General features: G+C 39.7%; 2 protein-coding genes across 3 annotated transcripts in view; one reads left to right on the top strand and one right to left on the bottom strand.

The window, feature by feature from the left end:
• Window positions 1–12453, top strand: part of LOC123766245 (coronin-1A) — a 112364-nt gene extending 99911 nt beyond the window's left edge. The window contains exon 13 of one of the 2 annotated variants that reach the window (XM_069321138.1): window positions 8142–12453. In XM_069321138.1, the coding sequence (XP_069177239.1) occupies window positions 8142–8283 (142 nt within the window). In that variant the 3' untranslated portion in view covers window positions 8284–12453. The remainder of the gene's footprint in view (window positions 1–8141) is intronic. The other variant, XM_045755278.2, reaches the window with a different exon arrangement.
• LOC123766240 (uncharacterized) overlaps window positions 1–24559 on the bottom strand; it is a 208907-nt gene that overhangs the window by 157893 nt on the left and 26455 nt on the right. The gene's annotated exons all lie outside the window — the stretch shown is intronic.

Here is a 24559-nt window from a genome sequence, read left to right as displayed (position 1 = left end):
GGGTCAACATAATCACATCGGGTCCCCCACATTTGGCTGACTGGACAGTGTCGCTACCACATGTGGAAGACTCCTCACTCGAATGGCAGCTTCCACAAGACTCTCCTGCCTCTCCTCTCCTCTCCTGCCTATCAGCTGACCTCTTGGTCGCAGCCTTGGCCACCACACCTAACATTGCCAAAGGCATCATTGGGAATCTCCTTGTTTCCATGATCTTTGTATCAACCTTTGACTTCTTGGGTGGGCTAAGCTGTCTTAATCTGCTTGACCTCACCTCGATGTGTGACCACAGTCTGACTTCTCACAGGTACCACCACTCCTTTCATCCATCATTTGTTATGTGTTGTAGTGCTTGATTCACTAATTAATATTTATTCCTAATTTGTGGATTACAGCAGAGGCTATACACTGTATTTGATGTACTGAGGAGTGGTGGCTTCATCCTGTGTGATTTGTGAAAATGTCAGTTAGTCACAATGAATGTTACAAACATTGGCAGCACCTGTAGGCACATAAATATTTGTGCATTTGACTCGAGAGAAAACATTGAACTTTGAACCAAAGAGCTGAAGCTTAAGCTTTGGAGGTTGAATCATACCTCTCCTATCTAGGAAGAAATTCAGTTTATGGCTTGCACTAGGTTGATTTCAAGCTGAGCAGTCAGATCAGCTGACTGATATTCCTGTGTGAATAGTAATTTTTGTCACTACTGTATTCTGTTCCTTTGTTTAAGATATATTCCACATAAATTACTTAATTTAAAATGTTCTATTACCCTACCTACATAGTTATTGTGTCTCTGAATTACCTCAGTGAGTTCAATAATTTTGTAATGTCTTAATTCAGCTGTCATTAAGCCAAGCAGCTCTTGCGGAGATTGCCTCAATAACCTTGCTACTTGCCACTGCCAACTCTCTACCTAACATCTCACTCACTGCCACAATTTTTGCCTCCATCTTCAACTAATATTTTCCCTCACTCTTCTACCCTCATTTGCTGTGAAGCATGTAGGTAAAGTAGCCATATGTTGGAGAATGCCTTTCCACAAGATGTTTTTTAAAGTGTTAATTTTAAAGTGTAAACATTTTAAGCAAATAGTAACTTTCCTCATTGTGAATTAATCTTGTGATTAATTCGGGTGATTGTGCATTTTGGTGTTCAGTATGGCTGTCATGCATTAATATTAGGTATTCTTGTGTATTGAAGGGTCATGATTCATGTACTCAATTTTACTACATATAATTTTGTGTTAAACATGATATTATATAAGATTGTGGAAATTTACATGGGACACAAAGAATTAAGGATTGAGGTTAGATGAGCTAAATGATTCAGACAGTTAAAATCATTGGATTGAATGAATTGTATATTTCAATTTAGTATTATTAGAATCATATTTTATTCATGCCATTTCATATAATGTTTTATTCATTCTGATTTCAACAAATATTGTCTCCATATTCTTTCCTACATTTATTTCTATTAATTTTCTATTTCTTCCCACATTCTCATACCAGTTATTTCTTTTTTCACATTTCTCATTTCCATTCATTTTCTCATGGGAAATAACCCTCACTGGATTAATTCAAGTGGTTTAAAAATTTTCAGAAAGATGTCATCTTAATATTAGCTACAGTATTCTTTTGTATTGAAGGGATCATGATTTGTATATTACGTTTTATTATGTATTATGTAAAATTGTGAAGGTTTACATTGGAGACTGAAAATTAAGAATTAAAGCAAGGCGAGCTTGATATTCCATGATTCAGTGAGTATTGTTATAGATACATTAAAGGCATCATCAATTGAGCTAGTGAAATTTTCACACGTCTGAATCTTATTTAACAGTGGGTATTGAAGTGCTGTGGTTTGGGCACTCCTTTGTTTCATTATAAATACCAATACTGTACATATTAGTTTTTAATGGTTAGTTTAGGTTTCAATTTGCTGGATAAGAAATGAGAAAATAAGATGATGATATAAGGATTTATGAGAAATAAGGATTGAAGTAAGATGAGCTTGACTTTTAGTGACTCAAATGGTTGAAGTCCTTGATTTGTATTGATTTTAGTGTTTGAATTAATTGAGTTTCAATTTAGTATAATAATTTATTACTTATATTTTATTTAAACATATATTTCTCTAATTCCTGTTCATAACATATTCTGTGTTCATATCACATTCCTTCACTCACACATTGACTTGGATTAATTTTTTATTCCTCCATTTCACATTCAAATTTATCACCCATGTTCTTTCCCAGTCTAGAGCTTATATGTAGAAACCTGTGCTCCATTGTTACAAGACCACCACGATCAGCATTACCTTCGATACTTCGCTAGTACCACACTTTAAACTCCTCCCCAATTGAAAGCTGTGTTTACTTTCCTTTGCAGTCTTTTATTGTACAGGATATGCTAGCGTGTAGGTTTCTCTCCCTCTGAATGTCCATAGTGTGTCTACCTTTAACCCCATGGAGGATTCCATTTGCCAAATTTGTTAAAAATATGACCAGTATTGTAAAGGCTTTAACCCTCTTCTTTCCCTACTGACATAAAATGCCTATTCCTTTAAAATATTCACTTTTATTCACACACTACTGCTCCATTTGTGGATGGTCAAATTCTGCTGATTGAGTTGTCTTCTCTCATTAATTTTCCTGATGAAACCCAGAGACAAGTACTTTTGCAGTGCAACATTATGCAATTTTATATGCTCTTATGATCTTTTCATTTGGTAATGTTTGTTCATGGCCCTCTGGAGTCTTTAACCCTTCACTTCCTGTGCTGTTAAAAATCCAACACCGATTGTACTTTAACTTTAGCAGATGCAAGATTGTTAATTTTTTGCTGGGTCCCCACCCATATTGGTGTTGCCTCTAATGACTTAGCAGACAACCCCGACTGTAGAAGTACAGAATCCACTCGATTAAAGGACCTCTTAGTTACTGTTCTGCCGGTTCTAACTACCGATTTTTAGATCGTTAACTGGTGCTTTATTTACCGAGTCACTGGCCGTTAAATCCAAAATATGGTTTTGAGTTTACAGAGCCTGGTACACAATAAACTGGAGACTTTTGTTATGGTTGTTGCAACAAGCTTGCCCTCGCTGGGCCAGCGGTTTCATTTTCCCTTCACAGATTTCACGGCTTCTGTTATGCCCCATGCAGTCGGTCAAGTCACAGTCAGGCAGGCATTCACAAGTCACAGTCAGGCAGGCATTCACAAGTCACAGTCAGGCAGGCATTCAGTTACAAATTAGTCATAACCAGTCACAGTTTGTAAACAATATGAGTCTGATGTTGTTTACAGAACACCAACGTTGCATACTCACAAACCCAACGTAACCTTGTATATACAGTAAATAAATAAATAAAATAATGGTATCAGGCAGGACAGGTTGCTTCCACCAATTGGTGGAAAGGAAGCTGAGAATCTGAACCATACTGTATTAATCCTGTACTGACCGTCGACATGCAACTGGAGGGGTGGGGGATATTTCTGGGAGGGTCTGGTGTGGAGATGGGGAGGTAGGATGTAGCTGGGATGGGGGAGCTATAACTAGTCTGTGGTTATCCGCCTGCCCCCCTTGCCCTGCCAGTCACCCACCAATCCATCCATCCAAATGAACCCCGCTAAAACCAGCTCATACCCATCCACCAGTCCATCCATCCACCCAGCATACCAGCTCACTCACCCAGCCACAGCCTGGCCATGCACATACCCACCCTGCCCACCATCCAGCCACCCCACCAATCCATCCATCCTGCCCGCTCAAATCCATCATGCCTGAAATATATACAAGGCAGATGGGTGTCTGCCCACCCACATGCCAAGTCCAACCCTGCCTGCTTGCCAGCCAATCCATCCATCCACTCACCCTGCCTGCCCACCCACTCACCCTGCCTGCTCGAGAGCGAGTAATTCAGCCAGCCTGCATGCCCACCCATGCACCTACCCACTCCACCTGCCGAATCCATCCACCTACCTACCTACTCACCAATTCACCCTGCCCATCGACCCAGCCAGCCCAGTCCACCTACTCACCAGTCAGCCTCCTGCTGCCATCCTGCCCACTTTGCCCATCTGCCTACCTACTCACCCACCAGCTGGGTTGGTAAACCACCAATCCATCCACCCTGCCTGCCTGCCAATCAGCAACCAATCCATCCACCCCACCCGCCCACTACCCAGCCAGTCCTCCTGCCCACCCCCATTCTCGCCTGTCAGCCAGTTACCCACTCATCCATCCAGCCAGCCTGACCAATTGCCTGCCCACCAACCCACCTACCAGCCAGTTAACTAGCCAGCCAGCCCACCCACCATCCATCCTGTCGATCTCCCAAATACAGGCATCACTAAAAAGTTACCAACATTTTAAAACTTCCGGATTTAACGACATGGGTACAGCCCAATATAGGTCGTTGACTAGAGTGTATACTGTAATTTGTACCTGTGTAATTCCCAGAAACAAATGCCTTGCTTGAAATTCTACCATTATTCATAATGCCATTCACAACTATTGGAGAGAGAGATATTTATTATGTACTATCAAATGTAACCCCTTTGGCATTCCACCTGTCACCAAAACAAGAAATAGGAAAGGTCTCTGGCTAGGATAGATATTTGTCATAGACACTTAACTAGTAGCACTTATGGAAAAAAGACCGGCACCTCACTGTCAGAAATGCATTATCCTTGGTTCTCAGTGAATTTGATATCATTGACTTCACTTATCTTATATATTTCTGGGGGAGCCCCGTTGGCTCAAATTAGCTATCCAGGCTGATATGTATTATATTAGCTTTCTGGCATCAGTCAATGTGCATGGAGTTCTTGCCTACTGGGGGTCCACGAGCCAGAACCTGGCCCCCTCAGAGAGGCACGAGGAGCAATGGCCCACAGAAACCCCCATATGGTTGGGAGCATTCTATGTGTGCCATCGACAGGGTCTTCCACCCAGAAAGGTAGGCGCTCCAAAACAAACCCCTATTCTGGTGAAAATATTGCTACTGAAAGCCGAATGAGTGGACAGAACTCCCAAAATGAAAATTAGCAAACGAGCATGACGTCATCACGTTGCCGCGCCACTGTCTGCGCAATCCCCCCTCCCCTCCCTAGGAGGTTATCTTGAGGGTATCTTGAGATGATTTCGGGGCTTTAGTATCCCCGCGGCCCGGTCCTCGGCCAGGCCTCCACCCCTAGGAAGCAGCTTGTGATAGCTGACTAACTCCCAGGTACCTATTTACTGCTAGGTAACGGGCATCAGGGTGAAAGAAACTCTGCCCATTGTTTCTCGCTGGGACCACAGGATCATGCGTCCAGTGTTCTGTCCGCTCAGCCACCTGCTCCCTAGGACGGGAAAGGGAAAGCCCCAGACCCTCATGCCGGCAATCCAACTGCCAGTTCTTGGCTGATGTGATATTGGCAGGTCATGTGCCTCTGGCTCCTGCATTGGTTTCTGTTTCTATGTCTTGTGGCATGGTCTCCCACCTGTGAGCTTCGTCTCGACGGCAGTATGACGTTTCCTGGAGGGCCTTCCGGTTTTTCCTATCACTGTGTAGGTGTCCTTCAGTCTCTGATAGGGTTGTCTTGTCCTTCCTTTGGTGGTTGTTCCAGGACCGTCATCTTATGCCGAATATTGTCACCTCGTATCGTACAACACTGGCAAAGTCGCTCCACCTTGCGTTCGGTATTGAGGTTACTTCTGCCCCATTCTACAAGCTGTCTTGTGCATTGTTTCAACTCCGGTCTGCTTATGCGCCTCCTGAGCAGTCCTGGTCTTTGGACCGGGTGCTCTCTCTCGTCCTCGGATTGTTGTGGCTCCTTCGGTTCAGGATTGTTTTCCTAAGGCACCTTTCCTGTTGGCATTGGCCTCTGGGGGTCGGGTCGGGAAGCTTCATGCTCTCCTGCGGCGCAGGGGTTTCTGCTCCTTTGGTCCTGGTGGTAGGTTTGTTTGGTTGCAGGTGTCTCTTTCTTTTCTGGCAAAGAATGAGACTGCTGCTTTCCGTAGGAGTCCTCGGGTTCTTGATGCTTGGTTGGTCAGGCCGGGGGTGCATCATATGTTGTATCCAGTTGTGGCTCTCCTCCATTATATGCGCGCCACGGCTTTAGTGGCCGGGGATGACCTTTGGGTTGACCCGGTTTCCCTCCTTCCCTGTTCCCAGGCTCGGGTCTCCCATGTCGTACGCAAGGTTATTAAGTCTAGCCAGCCTGTGGTGGTATCCCCGTGCCCACGACGTTCGTAAGTTCGCTGCTTTGGCTGCCGTCTTTGTCAACATGTCTTGGGTTGATATTCGGGCATGGCATTTTTGGAGGACGAACAGGGTCCTGGCCTACTTGTTACCTTGTCAATGCCCCTGGACCTGGTAAGGCCTGCGTTACATTGGGTTGACGGTTGCAACCAGTTGTCTCAAGTTTGCGTTGAGGAGTGAGGACTGACCGCCTCCCTGGTAAGTCCCTATGTTTTTCCTTGTCTTTGGGTAGTTAGCTCCAGAGAGCTGAAGGGGCTTTCCCCAGAAAACCAGCGTTGAATGTAATGAAACACCATTTTCTAGGCGAGTCCCGGAGGCTCCCCTGCATCCCTCCCTCCGTCCAGTCGGCAGTGTTTTTTGCTCGTGTTTTTGAAATCCAACCTAAGAACTGGTGGTTGAATTGCTGGTGTGAGGGGTCTGGGGCTCCCCCTTCCCCCTCCCCTCCTGGGGAGGGGGAGGGGGGGTAGCACAGACAGCGGCGCAGCAACATGATGACATCATGCTCGTTTGCTAATTTTTGTTTGGGGAATTCTGTCCACTCGTTCGGCTTTCGGTAGCAATATTTTCACCTGAATAAGGGTTTGTTCTGGAGCACCTACCTATCTGGGTGCCAGACCCTAGTTGATGGCAGACATAGAATGTTCCCAACCACATGGAGGGGGGGGGTTTCTACAGGCCATTGCTCCTCATGCCTCTGAGGGGGGCCAGGTTCTGGCTCGTGGTCCCCCAGTTGGCAAGAACTCCATACACATTGACTGATGCTAGAAAGCTAATATAATACATATCAGCCTGGATAGCTCTGGGGAGTCTCCAGGACTTGCCCAGAAAATGGTGTTTCATTACATTCAACGCTGTTTTTTTGTTCTCTCGTTATCCTGAATGATATCTAAGAATTTTTTAATATTCTGTGACACAGAAGGCTTGGGCTTGGTGCTTTCTTTTGATAATTCTGTGGATGTATGAAAGTGGGAACAGAATAGGAATAATGATAATAGAGGATGAAATCACTAACATTTTGTTTTTACCAGAGGTGTATTTTCACTTAATTTGTTAACGTCACCGAAATGCTGCATTATTGTACTTATTATAGTATTATCATATATTATACATATTGAATTTGTAAGACTTTTATAGGTATCTTTGTGCAATACTATATCTAGTGCAGTAATGAGAATTTTAAATTAAGGAGATTGGCTATTGTAGTGTAAGCATAGTTTTGTTTACCACTCCTTTTAACTTATAAAAGATGGTTTTGATCATTTAATTTAACTAAGATGACTAGTGCCCTGCATTTTATATTGCTAGAACCAAAATATTTACCCATTTTCATATTTTAGATTCCTTGATGGTGTAAATTGTTTTTCTCTATGGTGCTTATATATCATTGCTTAGCTTGTCTTTGTTAATTATGGAGTGGTAGTTTTGTTGTTCAGCAGCATGTCATTTGTTTGTATAATAATTTTGCTGGAGTAGTAATATAATTAATGCTTTAAAACATGTATTTATTCATCAGCTGATTTTTATTTATGCTGTGTGTAAGATTTAAAACTGCTTTACTGGATTATTTATATTTTAGATACTGCTATGAATTTAATGTTTTATTATTGTTTATAACTTTGACAGTATTACTCATGTACCATATATTCATTAATGTTTATCAAAGAAATATTTACTAAATATCTGTATGGTATTTACTTAAAGTACAGCATATTGTTTTGGTTTTAAGACTACAAGATACTATGTGTATATTGTACTGTAGTTTGTGCATCATGTTAACAATTTTCATTGTGCAGACCCTCCTAGGTTACAACAATATTTTCTTATGTATGACATCTATAATTTTTCAGAATAAAATATGTTACAGTACAATTATATTTATATCTAACAGTTTTTATGTTTTCAGCTTACGTAGAGCATACACTGCCCAGTGTGAAGAACTCAAGCTTCTTAGACGTCAACTTATCATCAAAGATCGACAAATTCATGAGCTTGAAGACCAGCTTAACAAATTTAAAGTCCCTAACAAATAGATCTCGTTTAACTAGGACATTTTGTTAAGCTCAACGATCACTACTATAGCTACATAAGCCTGAGGGTCTTCTATAATTTAAATAGCTTGAATTTTTACTTAGTTTTGGGTGCTTAGCAATTGATGTTATTCTTTATGAAGTTTTTTAATAATCTTAATATCACATACTTGATATTTACAATGATAGCATGCGTCTAAATGTCGTACTAGATTTTATTATTCAAGATGTGAATATCTATTTTCTTTAATCTTCAGACAAAACTAAGAAACACTTAGACATAACTATGGAGAAGGTAAGAAACTTCAACCAGAAGAAATGGTCTCAAGTATATTTGTAAACGTGGATCTCTTTGGTCACTTGTAATATGGCTGTATATGAAGTAAATATGTTACCCCTTTTTTAAGAGTAACTAATATTTCAGTATCTGTATTATCAAAAACTTTGAAAATAATTAGACCCTGGTTAAGGGACTGTTTGATTCCATACATACAAAGATACATATTTTGTATAAATATACATGCACAAATTAATTGTGGGGACTATGACATGTTTACAATAATATAACAATTTCAGTAAACAATTATGAATTGTCTTGCCAGATGGTGGTAACACAAGATACATGTAGGTGACATCCAGGTAGCCATTGTGCAATATGCAAAGTTGTGATAGGATAACATGACCAACTGTTGATTACTACTGCCTTCACATCTCTCAAGGCTCCTATGGAGTGTTTAAAGTTGAATATCTCACATGATGTGTTACAGGTAATGACTGATAAGCACATTAGTCTTATAAATTAAGAAATTTCAATTTAACATTTTAAATTTGATCTTTGAGGCTCTTTAGAGCTTGATGTGTCAGTTTTAGCATTTCATTGGGATAAGACTTTACACATATATCTTACTCTTGATTGCCTTGCTGCTACAATTTTAATCTATGCTATGCACTTTTGCACATGAAGATGAATTCATTTGTGCTTGATAGTATTGTATGTGTGTCTATGTAACCCTGCAATGGAATCATGGAAAAAATCTGCAGTTTGAACTGTGACAAAGACCTGGTAGTTCATATTGTTTTGACCCATTTGTAGCTGTGGTGAATGCCAGGAAACATAATAGGTAATGCTATTATTGAGATGTTTTCATGATTCCTCTGTTAATAATTAAAGGTGAATGGTTAGGAAAATGGGAGAATGTTGCCTCCAGTATACCCTTATTTTAGGTGTATTAGTTTGATGACATTAGTAGTATTGCTGTCTGGTTATTAATTAGTTGTCTATATTTTCAGTAGACATTATATGATGATCACGTGCCTCGTATTGAATACCAAATTAGAAACTTTGTAATGTTAACAATATTTGTTAAACAAGTGATGAAATATGTACTTTATTATTGTCAGCTCACAATGATCTGCAGTTATCCTCTTACCAGGATAGCTTTTGCTACCTATGAAAGCATTATCCTAGAATGAAAGGATTGTCTTTCCCATGGATTATTAATATCTTGAACTTATATTTCTGCTTAAGTCACACTGGGACTTGCTCTTATCATTAAATATTATTATTTTTTGTGTATATCATTCTTCAGCTTTTTCTTCTATCTATTCTATTCTATTCATTCTTCTATCTTTTTTTGTTTAACTTAGCTGATTATGGCTTTTTCATTTAACTTGATTGAGAGAATGGATGAACTACTTGTTTTATTTTACAACCAAACCAGCATTCATAATTCCCCATATAGTACTGTAGGCAAAGTGTTGAGCTTTCAGGACTTGGAGATGTGAAGATGGTTGGTTACTGTAATGCCTAGTAAACATTTTGTGTCAGCCACAACACTGAACAAGACAAAAAAAAAACATTTCATAGGTATATTTTCATTATTTTAACAAATATTTGTTGTCTTTTCATTTGTGTTTTCAATACGGGTTAGCCTTGAAGAAGAAACGTACAGAAGGTTGTGCATAATTTGCTATGCTTTAACCACTGTTGCTGTAACTGGCAACAGTCTAGAGGGAAACATGTAATGAATGAGTAGATAGAACAGATCTTTTAGGTCATGTTACTCAATATTCAAACAATATTTTTTGGAACATTGACCTGGATCTTATAAGTGATATTTATATTTGTGACTTTACAATGATTTTGAATATTTTAGTTCAAAAGTATTTTTGAATACTTTAATTCTTGTGATTGGCAGTCAAAAGCAATTGTGATAACAGAAAAGCTTGTGCACTGTTTAATTAATAATTTAGCTGGAGGATTCTTTAAAATGTATAATTCCAGTATGCATTCCAGTTTTACTTTGTGTTCAAAGCTGTAATGTGCCAGTGACCATAATTTTTTCCACTGCCAAAAATTTTATGCATGTGATAAGCATCATCACCAAAGAAGTAAAATTTCCATACTTCCCTAATAATTTTGTGTAACATAATAGGAACAGGAATCTGTCCCTGTTGCTGAGCATCATTCCATAGGCTCATTTTCTCATTTATGGAAAGTGAGCCTCGGTAGAATGTTGCTTGAAGGTGAACAGTCCTGATTAAGTCACTTGTGCCCTAATATTATATAGCAAATAAACAGGCTTATTGATACAGTATTTGTAGTATCCCCTGAATGGTAATTTTGCCAGTGTAGTATTAGTAAATAAATATTAATATAAATGATGTGTAGTAAAGCTATTTTTATTTTTTATATTCTTAAATTATAGTTTGTTTTAGTTAGTACGCTTATTCATAATCATGTGTAGATATCATCCCGTCTTACTCTTACACAGATCTTGGGTTTTCTTGGAGTTTGGAAGCTTATGATTTTTTTATATGGTTTATAGTTATTATTTTACAATCTTAGGTTTATATTTTTGTGAAACCTTTGCAAGTTTTGTTAGGTCTTGCTCTCTGAGGATTCTTGATGTTCCATAAGGGAATATTCAAGATAGACAAGGGTTTCTTGAATTTTTGGACATTTTTTAATTTTTTTACTTGCCAGTTAACTTTCCCTAAAGTCATTCTGTTAGGATGTGACAATCTCTGGGATTGGAGTCAGGAGTGTGGATTATACTATTTATCTGACCCAAGTTACATTTCAAGATCTCAGAAATTAACACATGAGGCTACTGAATTTGGACAATAGGGTTCAATAACTGTTACACCAACACAGAAGTGATGCTTCCATCTGCTATCTTAGTTGTTTTGTTTTTAGTTTTAAAATGGTTTGTCAGTATATCAGGTTGCAACATCTCTTTGAATATATTTTAATGGTAAAATGGTATAATTGTTTGTAAATGGGTAAAAACGGAAATTAGTTTTCAAGCTATTTAAATTTATTTTCAAATCTTGTATTTACTCTTGACATATGTACTGTGTATATATACTGTTAAGACTGCTACTATGTATTATCAGAATTTACAATTGTGGTTACATAATGCCAGTGGCTATAGAGTACTGTGCAACAAAGTCATTGTTGAAGCTCTATTCTTTATTAATTGATGTTTGTTGTAACAAATCAACAAGGAAGATATTTGACAACAATATGATGCACTGACATTTGTTAAATAATGTGTTACTAATTAAGAGTAAATCTGACCAATTAAAGGAAATTTTTAACTTCCTTCTTTTTACAAGAGTAGTTGCCAGTTTTTAATTCCTAAAGTTAAAAGGAATAACTAGTATTTTTATTTTCTTATATTAAGTTGTTAAATATACTTTCTAGGGTAAACATTTACTTAACCCAAATAAATAAAATGTGATATGTGCAAAAGATTTGCAGTGTTCATTTATAATGAAATAATTGTGTTTAAAAAAGGTAAATTGTTAAGTTAGAGAATGAATGTTATATTATAACAAGTCATGGGCAGCTTTTGTGTCGTCAGAACTATGTTTTCAGGTTAATCATTTTAGATTGTAATGTTTTCTGGCAAAATATCTTAATTGAGCTTTAAACTCATCTTGAAATAACATATTTAAGATGCTTTAGAGATTGTAACAAGACCAAGTTAAGATATATCAATGGGTATTTAATTCAGTTAAAAACCGTATGAAGAAATATGGTCCAGAGGCAAACTGAGACCTAATGCTTGGTTTGTTACCTTCATGATTGATTGTATTATAAACTGAGATAAAGCTTTGTTACACTGTCCTCCTTATGTGCAACAAAAATAAATGGTTGTATTGCAATTTGTCTTTACTGCCTATACAAACACCCAAGATTATTACTTTTCATGCCAAAAACTTAACATAATTAGCAGTCTCCGTGGTGTAGTGGTAAGACACTCGCCTGGCGTTTCGCGAGCGCTATGTCATGGGTTCGTATCCTGGCCGGGGAGGATTTACTGGGCGCAATTCCTTAACTGTAGCCTCTGTTTAACGCAACAGTAAAATGTGTACTTGGATGAAAAAACGATTCTTCGCGGCAGGGGATCGTATTCCAGGGACCATAGGATTAAGGACTTGCCCGAAACGCTACGCGTACTAGTGGCTGTACAAGAATGTAACAACTCTTGTATATATCACAAAAAAAAAAAAAAAAAAAAAAAATCTTACAGATACAACTTTCCTGCACTTCTTAATTAGTATTTTATATGTAACATTCTGCAAACATAATCTCCTAAATGTGAAAGTATACTGGTACAGGACATAGCCACTCCCAACAACTGTTAAAAACAAAAACATATGACTTAAGATTGACAGGTTTATATCAAATTAGATATTGAACAAATTGCAGAAAATATTAATTCTGCAATTAAAGAAATAAGTGGAACAACCTTGCAGTATGAAAATATGAATAGTTGTACAACTTAACATACTGTGCTTCAAAAGTAGCAACAGCAGTTTCAGATCGAGGAATGAATGACTGGGTAGAAATCTGAATAAATGTCAAAACTGGCTAATGCATTATTTGCTAATGCATTAAAGCTAAAAGTTTGCAATGTGAAGTACACTATCTATGACTTCCAAAAGGACAAAATGAGCAGTTTTGACACTAAGAACTTTTCTGTGGGGCCCCTTCGAGTCCCTGGACCTATAGGGCTAATATGCGATATGTTAGACTAGGGCATTAGTCAATGGAGTTCTGCCTCCCAGGGACCACGAGCCAGAACCTGGCTCCCTCAGAGGCACAGGGAGCAATGGCCCCTGGAAACTCCCCCTTGGCTGGGGGGAGGGGGTTCTCCTAATCTGCCATCGCCCGGTGTTAGGCACTCAGAAAGGTAGGCATAACATAATAAACCTTATATGGTAAGAAAATTGCAACTGGACAGAGAAGCAGAAATTCCCTAAATCCCAAGGAAATAAGCAAACATCACACCTCCCTGCCATGCCGCTTGTCCGCGCAGCCTTCCCCTCTCCCAGGAGGGGGAGGGGGAGTACTGGCCCCTCCACACTGACTACTTAGCAACTCCATTTCGTTGGCTAATGCAATCTAGGGCGATCGTCAACTTTGGCCTCGATTGCTCAGCAGTGTTTTATCTTAGTGGTGTTCTCTGCGACTTAATGGTGAGGTGGCCAGGTGTAATAAGTGTACCGGGGCTGCATGCGCTTAGGGTGCCTCTGGACGGAGGTTCCGGAGTCTTCCTGGCTGGCAGTCTGCCCATTCTTTTCGTTGGGGGCATGGCATGGGTTTTGTCAGACCCGCACGTTTGAATGGCGGGAAACTTCTACTGTTCTGCCAGTTTATCTGGGGTGGGGGCGAGTTTGAGCGCTTTAATGTGTGCTTGTTCGCCCCTGTGCTTCCTAGGAATGTTGGCTTTGTACAGCTGCACGTGCAGATTCCCACCCTTTCGGTGTCTTTGGTTGCTGAGGATTTGCGCGCCCGTGAGCATTTGATTTCAATCTTGCGCTTCTTTTCCTTTTCGAGCTGTCTTCGGATTGGCTTGAGAAGGAAGGGGGGTCATGAATGTCAGGCCTTCGTCTGATGCGCTGGCCTCGCCGGCTCGGGCGTCAGCCGCACTTCTGAAGCAGTTTGCACAGATTCTCAAGGGGGCAGTGTCTCTGTTCTTTGCTTCCCACCTTGCGTACCGGTAGGCTGTGCTCCCTCTCTCTCTGGAATTCGCTTGGGCTCTGGCTCTTAGGTTTTCATCGCCGTTTTGTTCATTTGTGTTTGCAGAGACTGCTGTCATGCAGTTTATGCAGGCAGTTTCGTCTAGTTGTCGTCCTATGTTGGACTTGTTGGTTCTTCGGGGTGGCCATTCTCAACCTTCTCGGAAAGGTCGTGCCAATGCTCGAGGTTCCATAGGTCGGGGTGGGTCATTGGTGCCAGCTTCTGAGCCAGCACTTCCTTCTGAACCGGCGTTGTCTGGTCAATGCAATGATCACTCTGCTCGTCAGCTGGCTTCTCGTAAGGGGCATCGGCCCTTTCATGGTTCAGAAGGGGAGGGAGGCTCGCGCTGTTTGCTCTCGTTTTGTCCTACGATTCGTGAGCATTTTGTGTTGTCTGTGGTGGTGTTGGGCACCTCCTCCTTTAGGGGGGTTCAGGGGGTAGCAGGGCAGACTTCTTTCCCTGCGCTCCGTCGGGTCATCTTGGAGTTGGTGCTCTTGGGCGTGGGCGAAACGATCCTGTCCCTCAGGTGAATTTCCTGCCTGTTTCCAGTGCTGAAACAGGACTGTGCAGATCTGTGGTTCATTCTGGACTTGTAACTCTTTTTGCATGACCACTAGATCTCAGGTCCGGCTTCTGTTGGAGCCAGGTGCATGGATGGTGTCCCTGGACCTCAGGGACATTTATTGGCACGTTCCCATTTATCCGGGGTTCAGGGACTGGTTAGGTTTAGTGGTGGGGCGTCAGGCTTACTGGTTTCATTGCCTTCCTTTTGGCTTGAATCTGGCACCTCGCATATTCACGCAATCGCTGGGTTCGGCCTCCGAAGCCTTGCGTTGGTTGGTGCGTCGCGGGCTTTCTCTTCGGGTTTTTCGGGGTTCAGTGTCTTGGCGCCTACCAGAGCCCCTCGCTCGATGTGTTCACGGACACTTCGTGTCTCGCCTGGGGCTTGTAATCAGTGCTCACCAGGCCGGCCAGGAGTGGAGGGATCTGCCCTTTCGTTAAGCTCACAGCATAGTGTGGGAGTTTGCGGTGGTTTGGTTGTCGCTTCGGAGGGTTCGGGTCGCTCGGGGTTCAACGATTCGGCTCTATTCAGATTGTTCTCCAGTGGTTCATTGCCTGATCCGCGGGGGTTGGTTCTCTTTGGTTCTTGCCTCTTTGGGGATAGTTGCTTCGAGTTGCTCGTCTGTTGGTTTTTCTGGGTTTGACTCTCCGTGCAGTTCATATCCGAGGAGTGTCTAACGTTCTGGTGTGACGGCCTGTCTCAGTTCATTACCCCTGTCCACGGAATGGACGGTCTGAATATATACTGAACTCTATATATAGGCAAGACAACAACGTCTCTTTCTAGGCGACTAACAATGCATAAGCAACAGGGAGCCATCAAGGAACACATAATCTCTTCTCACAACCAGACCATCACCAGAGAAATCTTAACAAACAACACAGAAATCATCGATAGGTACGGCGAAAGCAGGCGGCTTGACATAAGCGAGGCACTACACATCAAAAAGTCAACAACTAACACAACACCTGTACCCCCTATTAGGCTATTTTACAGGAACTTCTTTTCCACAGCTCATAAAACGGAGGAAAGGGTCCTAAAAGATATTGTTAATAGAAACGTTATCCCTACAGACAAAAATCTACATACAAATTCTACAGTCTCCGTGGTGTAGTGGTAAGACACTCGCCTGGCGTTCCGCGAGCGCTATGTCATGGGTTCGTATCCTGGCCGGGGAGGATTTACTGGGCGCAATTCCTTAACTGTAGCCTCTGTTTAACGCAACAGTAAAATGTGTACTTGGATGAAAAAACGATTCTTCGCGGCGGGGATCGTATTCCAGGGACCATAGGATTAAGGACTTGCCCGAAACGCTACGCGTACTAGTGGCTGTACAAGAATGTAACAACTCTTGTATATATCTCAAAAAAAAAAAAAAAAATCAGAAGATACAATTGACGATTTACTATAAAACCAAAAAAACGGCCAACCTGCTCATGAAAAACTCTCCAGACACAAAGCAGAACGCTTTAAAAGAGACCAACGTCGTCTATGCCTTAAAATGCCCACTTGGGGACTCTAAGCCCCAAAGAACTCAGTATAGAGGCAAGACAACAACATCTCTTTCCAGGCGATTAACGATGCATAAGCAACAGGACTCCATTAAGGAACATATAATCTCTTCCCATAACCAGACCATCACCAGAGAAGTCTTAACAAAAAACACGGAAATCATCGATAGATACAGCGATAGCAGGCGGCTAGATATCTGCGAGGGACTACACATCAAGAAGTCGACACCAGCAATCAACAGCCAATTAATGCACAACTCTATTCTACCCACTTCAAGACTCCGCACCAATATAGAAGCATCAAGAAATATGGGCCAATAGGCCCTTTGCAGTTACTTCCATTCTTCCCTTTAATTTACCCAATTTATTCCCATTGCACCGTGTTCTGTCTTGTGTTGAAAGTTTGTTTTCACCTCATCCAAAACTGTTGTAACATATCACCTCACTCAAATGCAGGTATAAAAAATCGAAGATGTTTAAGCTCTGTTCAGTTATAGTTGTGTGTATGTAAACTAAAGTCTTTGAAAATGTAATAAGTTTTACGAAACACGCTCAAGTGTCGCGTCAGACTAGAAATAAAAATGAATTTTGGAGAATTGATTTTTCAGTTACCATCAACAGTGAAGAAAAATGTAAGAAACATTGAGAAAATTCGTGTTAGAATTATTAATCTTACTTTTTCGGTCATATTTATTAATATATATATATATGTCGTACCTAGTAGCCAGAACGCACTTCTCAGCCTACTATGCAAGGCCCGATTTGCCTAATAAGCCAAGTTTTCCTGAATTAATAAATTTTCTCTAATTTTTTTCTTATGAAATGATAAAGCTACCCATTTCATTATGTATGAGGTCAATTTTATTTAATTGTAGTTAAAATTAACGTAGATATATGACCGAACCTAACCAACCCTACCTAACCTAACCTAACGTATCTTTATAAGTTAGTTTAGGTTAGGTAGCCGAAAAAGTTAGGTTAGGTTAGGTTAGGTAGGTTAGGTAGTCGAAAAACAATTAATTCATGAAAACTTGGCTTATTAGGCAAATCGGGCCTTGCATAGTAGGCTGAGAAGTGCGTTCTGGCTACTAGGTACGACATATTATATATATATATATATATATATATATATATATATATATATATATATATATATATATATATATATATATATATATATATATATATATATATATATATATATATATATATATATATATCATAAGTAGCGCCAGAATTTCACACCTATAGGCCTTTTTTAGTTTATAATAGTTATAAACCAGATGGTATTTGGGACAAGGGAGATACGGGATTCTTCCATCCTGTTGTAGCTCTGAGGTGCTCGGAGACGTCTACTGCCCATGAAGATGGGAGGGAAAAACATGAGGTAGGGAAGAAGATAGAGAGAGAGAGATCGTTTCTCCCACAATTATCTTCGCATGGGCTCATTTACTTTCTCTCCTAACATCATGCTGTCTTTATTTAGTCCATTTCTTTATAATTCGCTTCATTAATTTTACTTTCGTTTATATATGTCTTCTTTATTTATTTATTTTATCTATTTATAGTCCCTTTATTTGCATAGAGTGCCTACACAGATTTAGTTTGACTCTGGGAATATCAAAGATATACAGTATTTATTTATGGCGTGGTGATAATGGGTTCTATTACATCTGTCAAGGAAGAGTTTTGAGATCAGGATTTGCATTTAAGAACATGGTTTTGTAAATGTAAATGGTAGAAGAGAATGTGTGGGGTGAGTTTATGTTTAGCATGTTTAGGGATTTAAACAAGCGGGCTGAGTATTGTCTGAAAGCAGAGTTTGTTATTGTTCTGATAGCAGATTTTTGCTGCGTGACTATGGGCTTGAGGTAGTTTGCAGTGGTTGAACCCCACGCACAGTTACTATATGTAAGATACGGATAAATTAGCACGTAGTATAATGAGAGGAGAGCAGAGTTAGGAACATAATATCTGATTTCAGAGAGTATACCAACCGTTTTTCAGACTTTCTTGGTTATGCGCTGTTTGTGGGTGCTGAAGTTGAGTCTCTTGTCTATACATATAGGCCAAGGAACTTTCCATCATTTTTATTGCTGATGTTAACATTGTCTATCTGAAGCTGAATATTGATGTATTATTATTATATTGATGTATTTATTTGTAAGTTTTATTTGTTGGGTATATATAAAGAATATCATTATATCTTGAATCGAAATACAAGAGTGGAAGCATTGCGCATTTATGTATTTTTAATCTGGTAAATAACATTGGTATAAATGAGATCTCTGCTATTAGACACGTGTTACCGTCAATATTTAAGCAATGCACATGAGATCAAGCCGTTGGATTGCATGTCTGCACTACTTGCAATTTTGCAAACTGGTTTTGTCACAGCCAATTGTAATCGTCTAGAAAAATCTGTTTCAGTTTAGTAGGAAACTGAGTAAATACATATGATGTCTGTGGAGCAGTGGTAGCACACTCTCACGTCTCGCCACCGATATCGTCTGGGTTCGAGCAGGAAGGATTGACTAGGCACCAATGGAGCACCCTTTTTTTTAGCCGATTGGCACGCATCGTGTTCTAGGGAAAAGTAGTAGGGTAAGGATTACCATGAGCTATGGGGCAGGGACAGCTCTAAGCCTGCTTATAGGTCACAAGCCGTCTACGTCTCTACCCACCCACGTGAAAAAAAAAGAAAAAAGTGTTCACCGCGTTCTTGACATAACGTGCAGACAAAAAGGTACAATGTACATATATTGTACTGTCTTGTATAAACAATAAATAAGGAGTTCAAAATCACACAAAAAAATTATTTCGCATTTGTTTTTACTGAAGATTTTATTGATAAAATCAGTAGGAGTCATGAAAAGGACGGCTCTTATTAGGCTTCAGTGGAAGCCTTAGAAACCCTAAAGGATTCAGTTGAGTCCCAGGTTGCAATGCTTTTTACAATGTCATAGTATAGTGGTCTAGAGCAGGCATGTCAAACTTAAGAGTCCCCCAAGAGCCATATGGGTAAAATTTGTGTTGTCATGAGGGCACATTTTCACACGACAATTAATTGAAGTCATTTAATAATAATTAATGCAGAATATTTGTATTATTTAAACTTAAAAACATACAATGTGCATACAAATTGTTTAGCGGCTAGCCATATTCATGAATGCAAAGTAATGAAGTAATTTAACAAAAGAAAAAAACGAAATTTTAAACGGCAACATAGACGTATATGCAACAACAACAACAAATACATTGTACAAAAATTACAACAGTTCAAAACGAACATTTATTTACAACTATTCAGTAATTTTTAGTTTTGTCATGAGGTTTTACACCTCTTTTTAATAACAATTTTTGCAGTGGTTGAACTGCAAAAAAACAGACAGCCTGCAACTGCAGGCTGTCTGAACCACATGTTTCACACGCCTGGCTCTAGAGCGTTTGTCTGGGAGTACCCAGCGCATAGGTTCGAATCCTCCTACATGTCTCCTATTGATTTTCTAATTGATACATCACGTTAATGTGATTTTTTTTGTGTGTCGACAACTGCAATCTTATTTTGTATTCCCTCCAGGTGTAAATCGAGGAAAAGTCCCATATTACATTGAAGATTAAACATCACCACATCACAAATCAAGCTCTTTGGATTCGAGTTCCATCAACATATATTACAATATGTATATAAACATTAAGAAAATATAAATTATTTATTGATTTAGGATACTAATATATTTCAATGTGAGAACTGAAAACGCGAACAAGTATACACAGCTGATTCTCACGCAGTTGACAAATGTTGTCATAAGGAGCAGCTAAACAGTAGTAGCAGAAGGGCAAGTGTAACCGTCTCTACTGGGTGGGTCAGGGAAGGAACTACAGAAGGAAGACGTCTCAATAGAGATGGACTGAGGAGAGGAAGACGGTTCTATAGGAATATTCATTGACACATCAGTGTCTTACCTGTGTATCTTCCTCTGTTCAGTGTATCATATATATGTACAGTGTAAATAATGTGTAATGTGTAAATAATGTGAGGGAAGGAAGCTGAGCGTTAGGTAGGAAGCCGTCAATGTGAGAGGAGGAGTTAAAGGGAGGAAGCTGAGAGTAGGGACGTTCACTAGCAAAGTGGGCCGAGTGAAAATACTAAGACAGGCGCTGTTAACTTTTCACCAGCTGTTCCCGTCCCATATTGCACTACAGGTGGACGGGGAGAGTTTCCCGCGCAGAAGTCCCACATGACGCACAGCCGTGACGCACAGCTTTTCAGTGTTCCCACTAGGGGCGGATAGTTTACCGTGCACCCCAAACTCATTGTGGGAGTCGTGGTTTACTGTGCACCCCATGCTCATTGTGGGAGTCGTGGTTTACTGTGTACCCCATGCTTATTGTGGGAGTCGTGGTTTACTGTGCACCCCATGCTCATCGTGGGAGTCGTGGTTTACTGTGCACCCCATGCTCATTGTGGGAGTCGTGGTTTACTGTGCACCCCATGCTCATTGTGGGAGTCGTGGTTTACTGTGCACCCCATGCTCATTGTGGGAGTCGTGGTTTACTGTGCACCCCATGCTCATTGTGGGAGTCGTGGTTTACTGTGCACCCCCATACTCATCCTGTGGGAAGGATTACAGAGAACACATTTACTGTGTCAGGTAAGTCCACTAGCTACGGGCTCACCATAGCCTCTGCTACTTGGAACTTTTTGCCCCGAGTAGCTAAGTCTAAAACAACAACAACAAGGTTACAGAGACACATAATAGGTTCAGGAATTGAACTCTATAGTTCGTTTAGCTAAGCAAGTGACAATCTTGTGATATATTCAGTTGCATATATGCTTGGGGACCATTTAAGCTTGTTCGCATATATTATATATATCGTGTTTATCATGCATGATAAAAATGTAAACATATCGTAACCAACCATGCCAAAGTTGTAAATATATCCTAACCAAGCATACCAAAGTTGTAAATATATCCTAACCAAGCATGCCAAAGTTGTAAGCATATCTTAACCAAGCATTCCAAAGTTGTAAATATATCCTAACCAAGTATCCCAAAGTTGTAAATATATCTTAACCAAGCATGCCAAAGTTGTAAGCATATCTTAACCAAGTATCCCAAAGTTGTAAATATATCCTAACCAAGCATGCCAAAGTTGTAAACATATCTTAACCAAGCATCCCAAAGTTGTATATACAATGGTTCATCATTACTGTAAACAGCTAAGCTAAATCAAATTAGAATCCGAAAACTGAATCCATTACATCCCTCTTGTATGCCCTCACTACTGAACACTGGATGGGTATGGGGTGCATAATATACTGCAGTAAATTAAACATTCCATATTGACTTTCGACAAAGCCTGCACAGTCTTAGTTTGCACTACACTGCTGATCTTGCCTGTCGTTAACACTAGAAGGTATCCACTGGAACTTGCTTATCTTAATTAAAGACTACTGCATGCTGTTGTATTCACACATTTGCATAACAATGTTCTTGTTGTCTATTGGTTCTTTATATACATAGTTACTTTACTGTATTTACTACCTGCAATATGTATTTAGAATTTATCAACTACTAAGACTATTATAATTGTAATTACAATATTTATTTTATAATTAATTATATGCACATTATAATTAAAATGTCCCCATCTAAACGAGTTTCTCTTCCATGCATCAGAAAATATAACAGACTATAATTTTGTTTATTATATTTTCTAGCAGGTACCCCAGTACCTGCCAGATATATATTATCAGCACCATCATTATTCCCAACAACACGACACATTTGGCACTTTGGCAAACCACAACTTCCTTCCCTTTCCAGTCATTTTCAGGGTTCTCACTAAACCTGCAAGACTCTGGATGTTATTATCTGGCATACACCAGATTAACACTTGTATCGGGGTTTTGTTTAACCTAAGCCAGTCGGGGAAAGCTGAAAGATCTTTAATTTTTTCAACAATTATAAAGAATTGGTTTTATGAAATTGTTTCGATAATTAGTCAAAGCACAGCATTCAAAACTTCATCAAAGGAATGATGAAACAAAAAATTATTCTCCTTTCGTGTAACCGCAAATACACTTTAGTCAGAATTATCAATAAGGATATTAACTAGAAGCATATATACGCATTCGTGGCTAGCGTTATAAGTCTACCCCTTACAATGTTGCGTGACAGAACTACCCCCCAGAGGACTGTAGGTTCGAAGGAAGAGAAACAGTCACTCATCGTGCAGACCTTCCCAGGGGACGGTAGCGCTCCTCTCTCTACTACCTCTTACACATAAACAGGTAAGACACTTTAATAGTTTTGTTTGCATTCCGCTGAATATTTGTGTCAACAAGTGGTAATTGATTTTATTCTATATATATGAATAATAATTATATTATCTGTAGTTATACATACATTGCTGGGATACACTATATTAAGAATTAATGGCGACAGATATTAATACTGAACACATACACATAAATATATCATTCACATGGAGAATCGAGGATTTGAATTCTGGCCTGTAAAAATCTTTGCGTTTGTAGAACAACTCTGCATGTTTCAATTCATGCAAATATTTTAATTAACCACCCATTGTTATATAATAATTTCTTACTTTAACAGACTGAATTGATTTTTTGATTACATAACACTTAATTAATATACATGAACGACACCCCATTAAAGGAACCGCTCTACAAAGATGGAATTCATAGATTTCCTCTTATTGATACATCTATATATTCACTATCGCAGATTCACCTGTGTTTGGTGAGAAAATGGGCAGTAAAGTAAAGGGACTACACCAGTGAGAAATACCTATGAGTCAAGGCAGGTTTCCAGGGCAGAATTAGGGAAGGTGGCTAAGATATCCCCAGCATGAGAGGTTAACACATCTATAAGGCGGACTTTGTCCCTTCCAAAGGCACTCTTGAGAAGTTTTAAGACAATATTTTCTATTATTGGACTAATCCAGTGGGCCTTAATTCGATCTTTTGGAGATGCTGATAGGAATAGCAGTGTTCTCAGTCATTCAGCGGTGTCTGGTACACAAGAACAAAAAGCTGAAAATGGCTTTTGGTGGAGGGCGGTGTTTACTGTTGTGACTGCTGCTGCGGCTGGGGGTTTCCTTGAAACGCTTCCCAGTAACACTTGTGTCGTGAAACCCAATTTATTGAGTCCTGCAGAACAGTCGACTCAGAACCGTAAAGCTCAGGTTTCGATGCCCGTGCAGGATGGAGACGTTTGAACATATTTCCCTATACTTGCGGCCTCTGATCACCTAGCAGTATGTATAAATAGCTTCCCATGATTTATGCAACTGTTGTGGGTTGCACCCTGACGAAGGTCACTCGTGCCGTATATTATTTTCTCTGAAGTGATGGTCCCCCACCAATACACCAAAGTAGGTACCCCCCCAAAACATTTTTGTTTATATATATCACTACTTTGCATGTTTTTTTTTTTTTAATTTGCGAAGAAAATGTATTATTATTTAACTTTTGCTGAGAATTCCGTTAACATGAAAATTCAACAAATATTTTCTGGCCGCAGAAGAGTTGTTTGTTAAAATCAAAATGGTTTTTGACCACTTGGGCCAGATGATGCGAATACGTTGTCCCACCACAAGGCCTCACGTTGGTTATGTGGACGGTGGTACCAACTGGCAACCCCTAGCCAAACGTTTCAGGTATATTTAGTATGATATACCGTGACCTTGGCGGCGGCGAGGCAGTATCACGCCATATCTTAACCTAACATCATATTTAACATATATGAAACATTGTTTTCTTAGTTAAATTATAAAATGTACATTAAACATATCAACATGAATCTAAATTTCCTTGATTACACAATTCAAATAAAACTGCACTAATATAAAAATGTCAAGTTCAAGTTCAAGTATGTTTATTGAGATAAGAAAGAAATACATCTCAAAGGGATAGAGTAGCTTAGGCTATTTCTACCCCCCTAAAAATGTCAATACCTGCAGTGTTCAGAGTGCTACATGTTACTGGCGCTTACACAAACACGTTTATTCTTACTGTAAGTGGAAGACGATGAGGTCGACAGTCCACACGGGACATAAACATATATAACAAGCAGGCAACAAAACCTCCGCCCACAGCTGGGTCAGACTTTCTCCTGCTTCTCTCAACCTTCCTCTTCCCTC

Source organism: Procambarus clarkii, chromosome 9, assembly GCF_040958095.1.
Source record: "Procambarus clarkii isolate CNS0578487 chromosome 9, FALCON_Pclarkii_2.0, whole genome shotgun sequence".
NCBI classification, from domain to species: Eukaryota; Metazoa; Arthropoda; class Malacostraca; order Decapoda; family Cambaridae; genus Procambarus; species Procambarus clarkii.
This window is presented reverse-complemented; position numbering and strand designations above follow the sequence as displayed.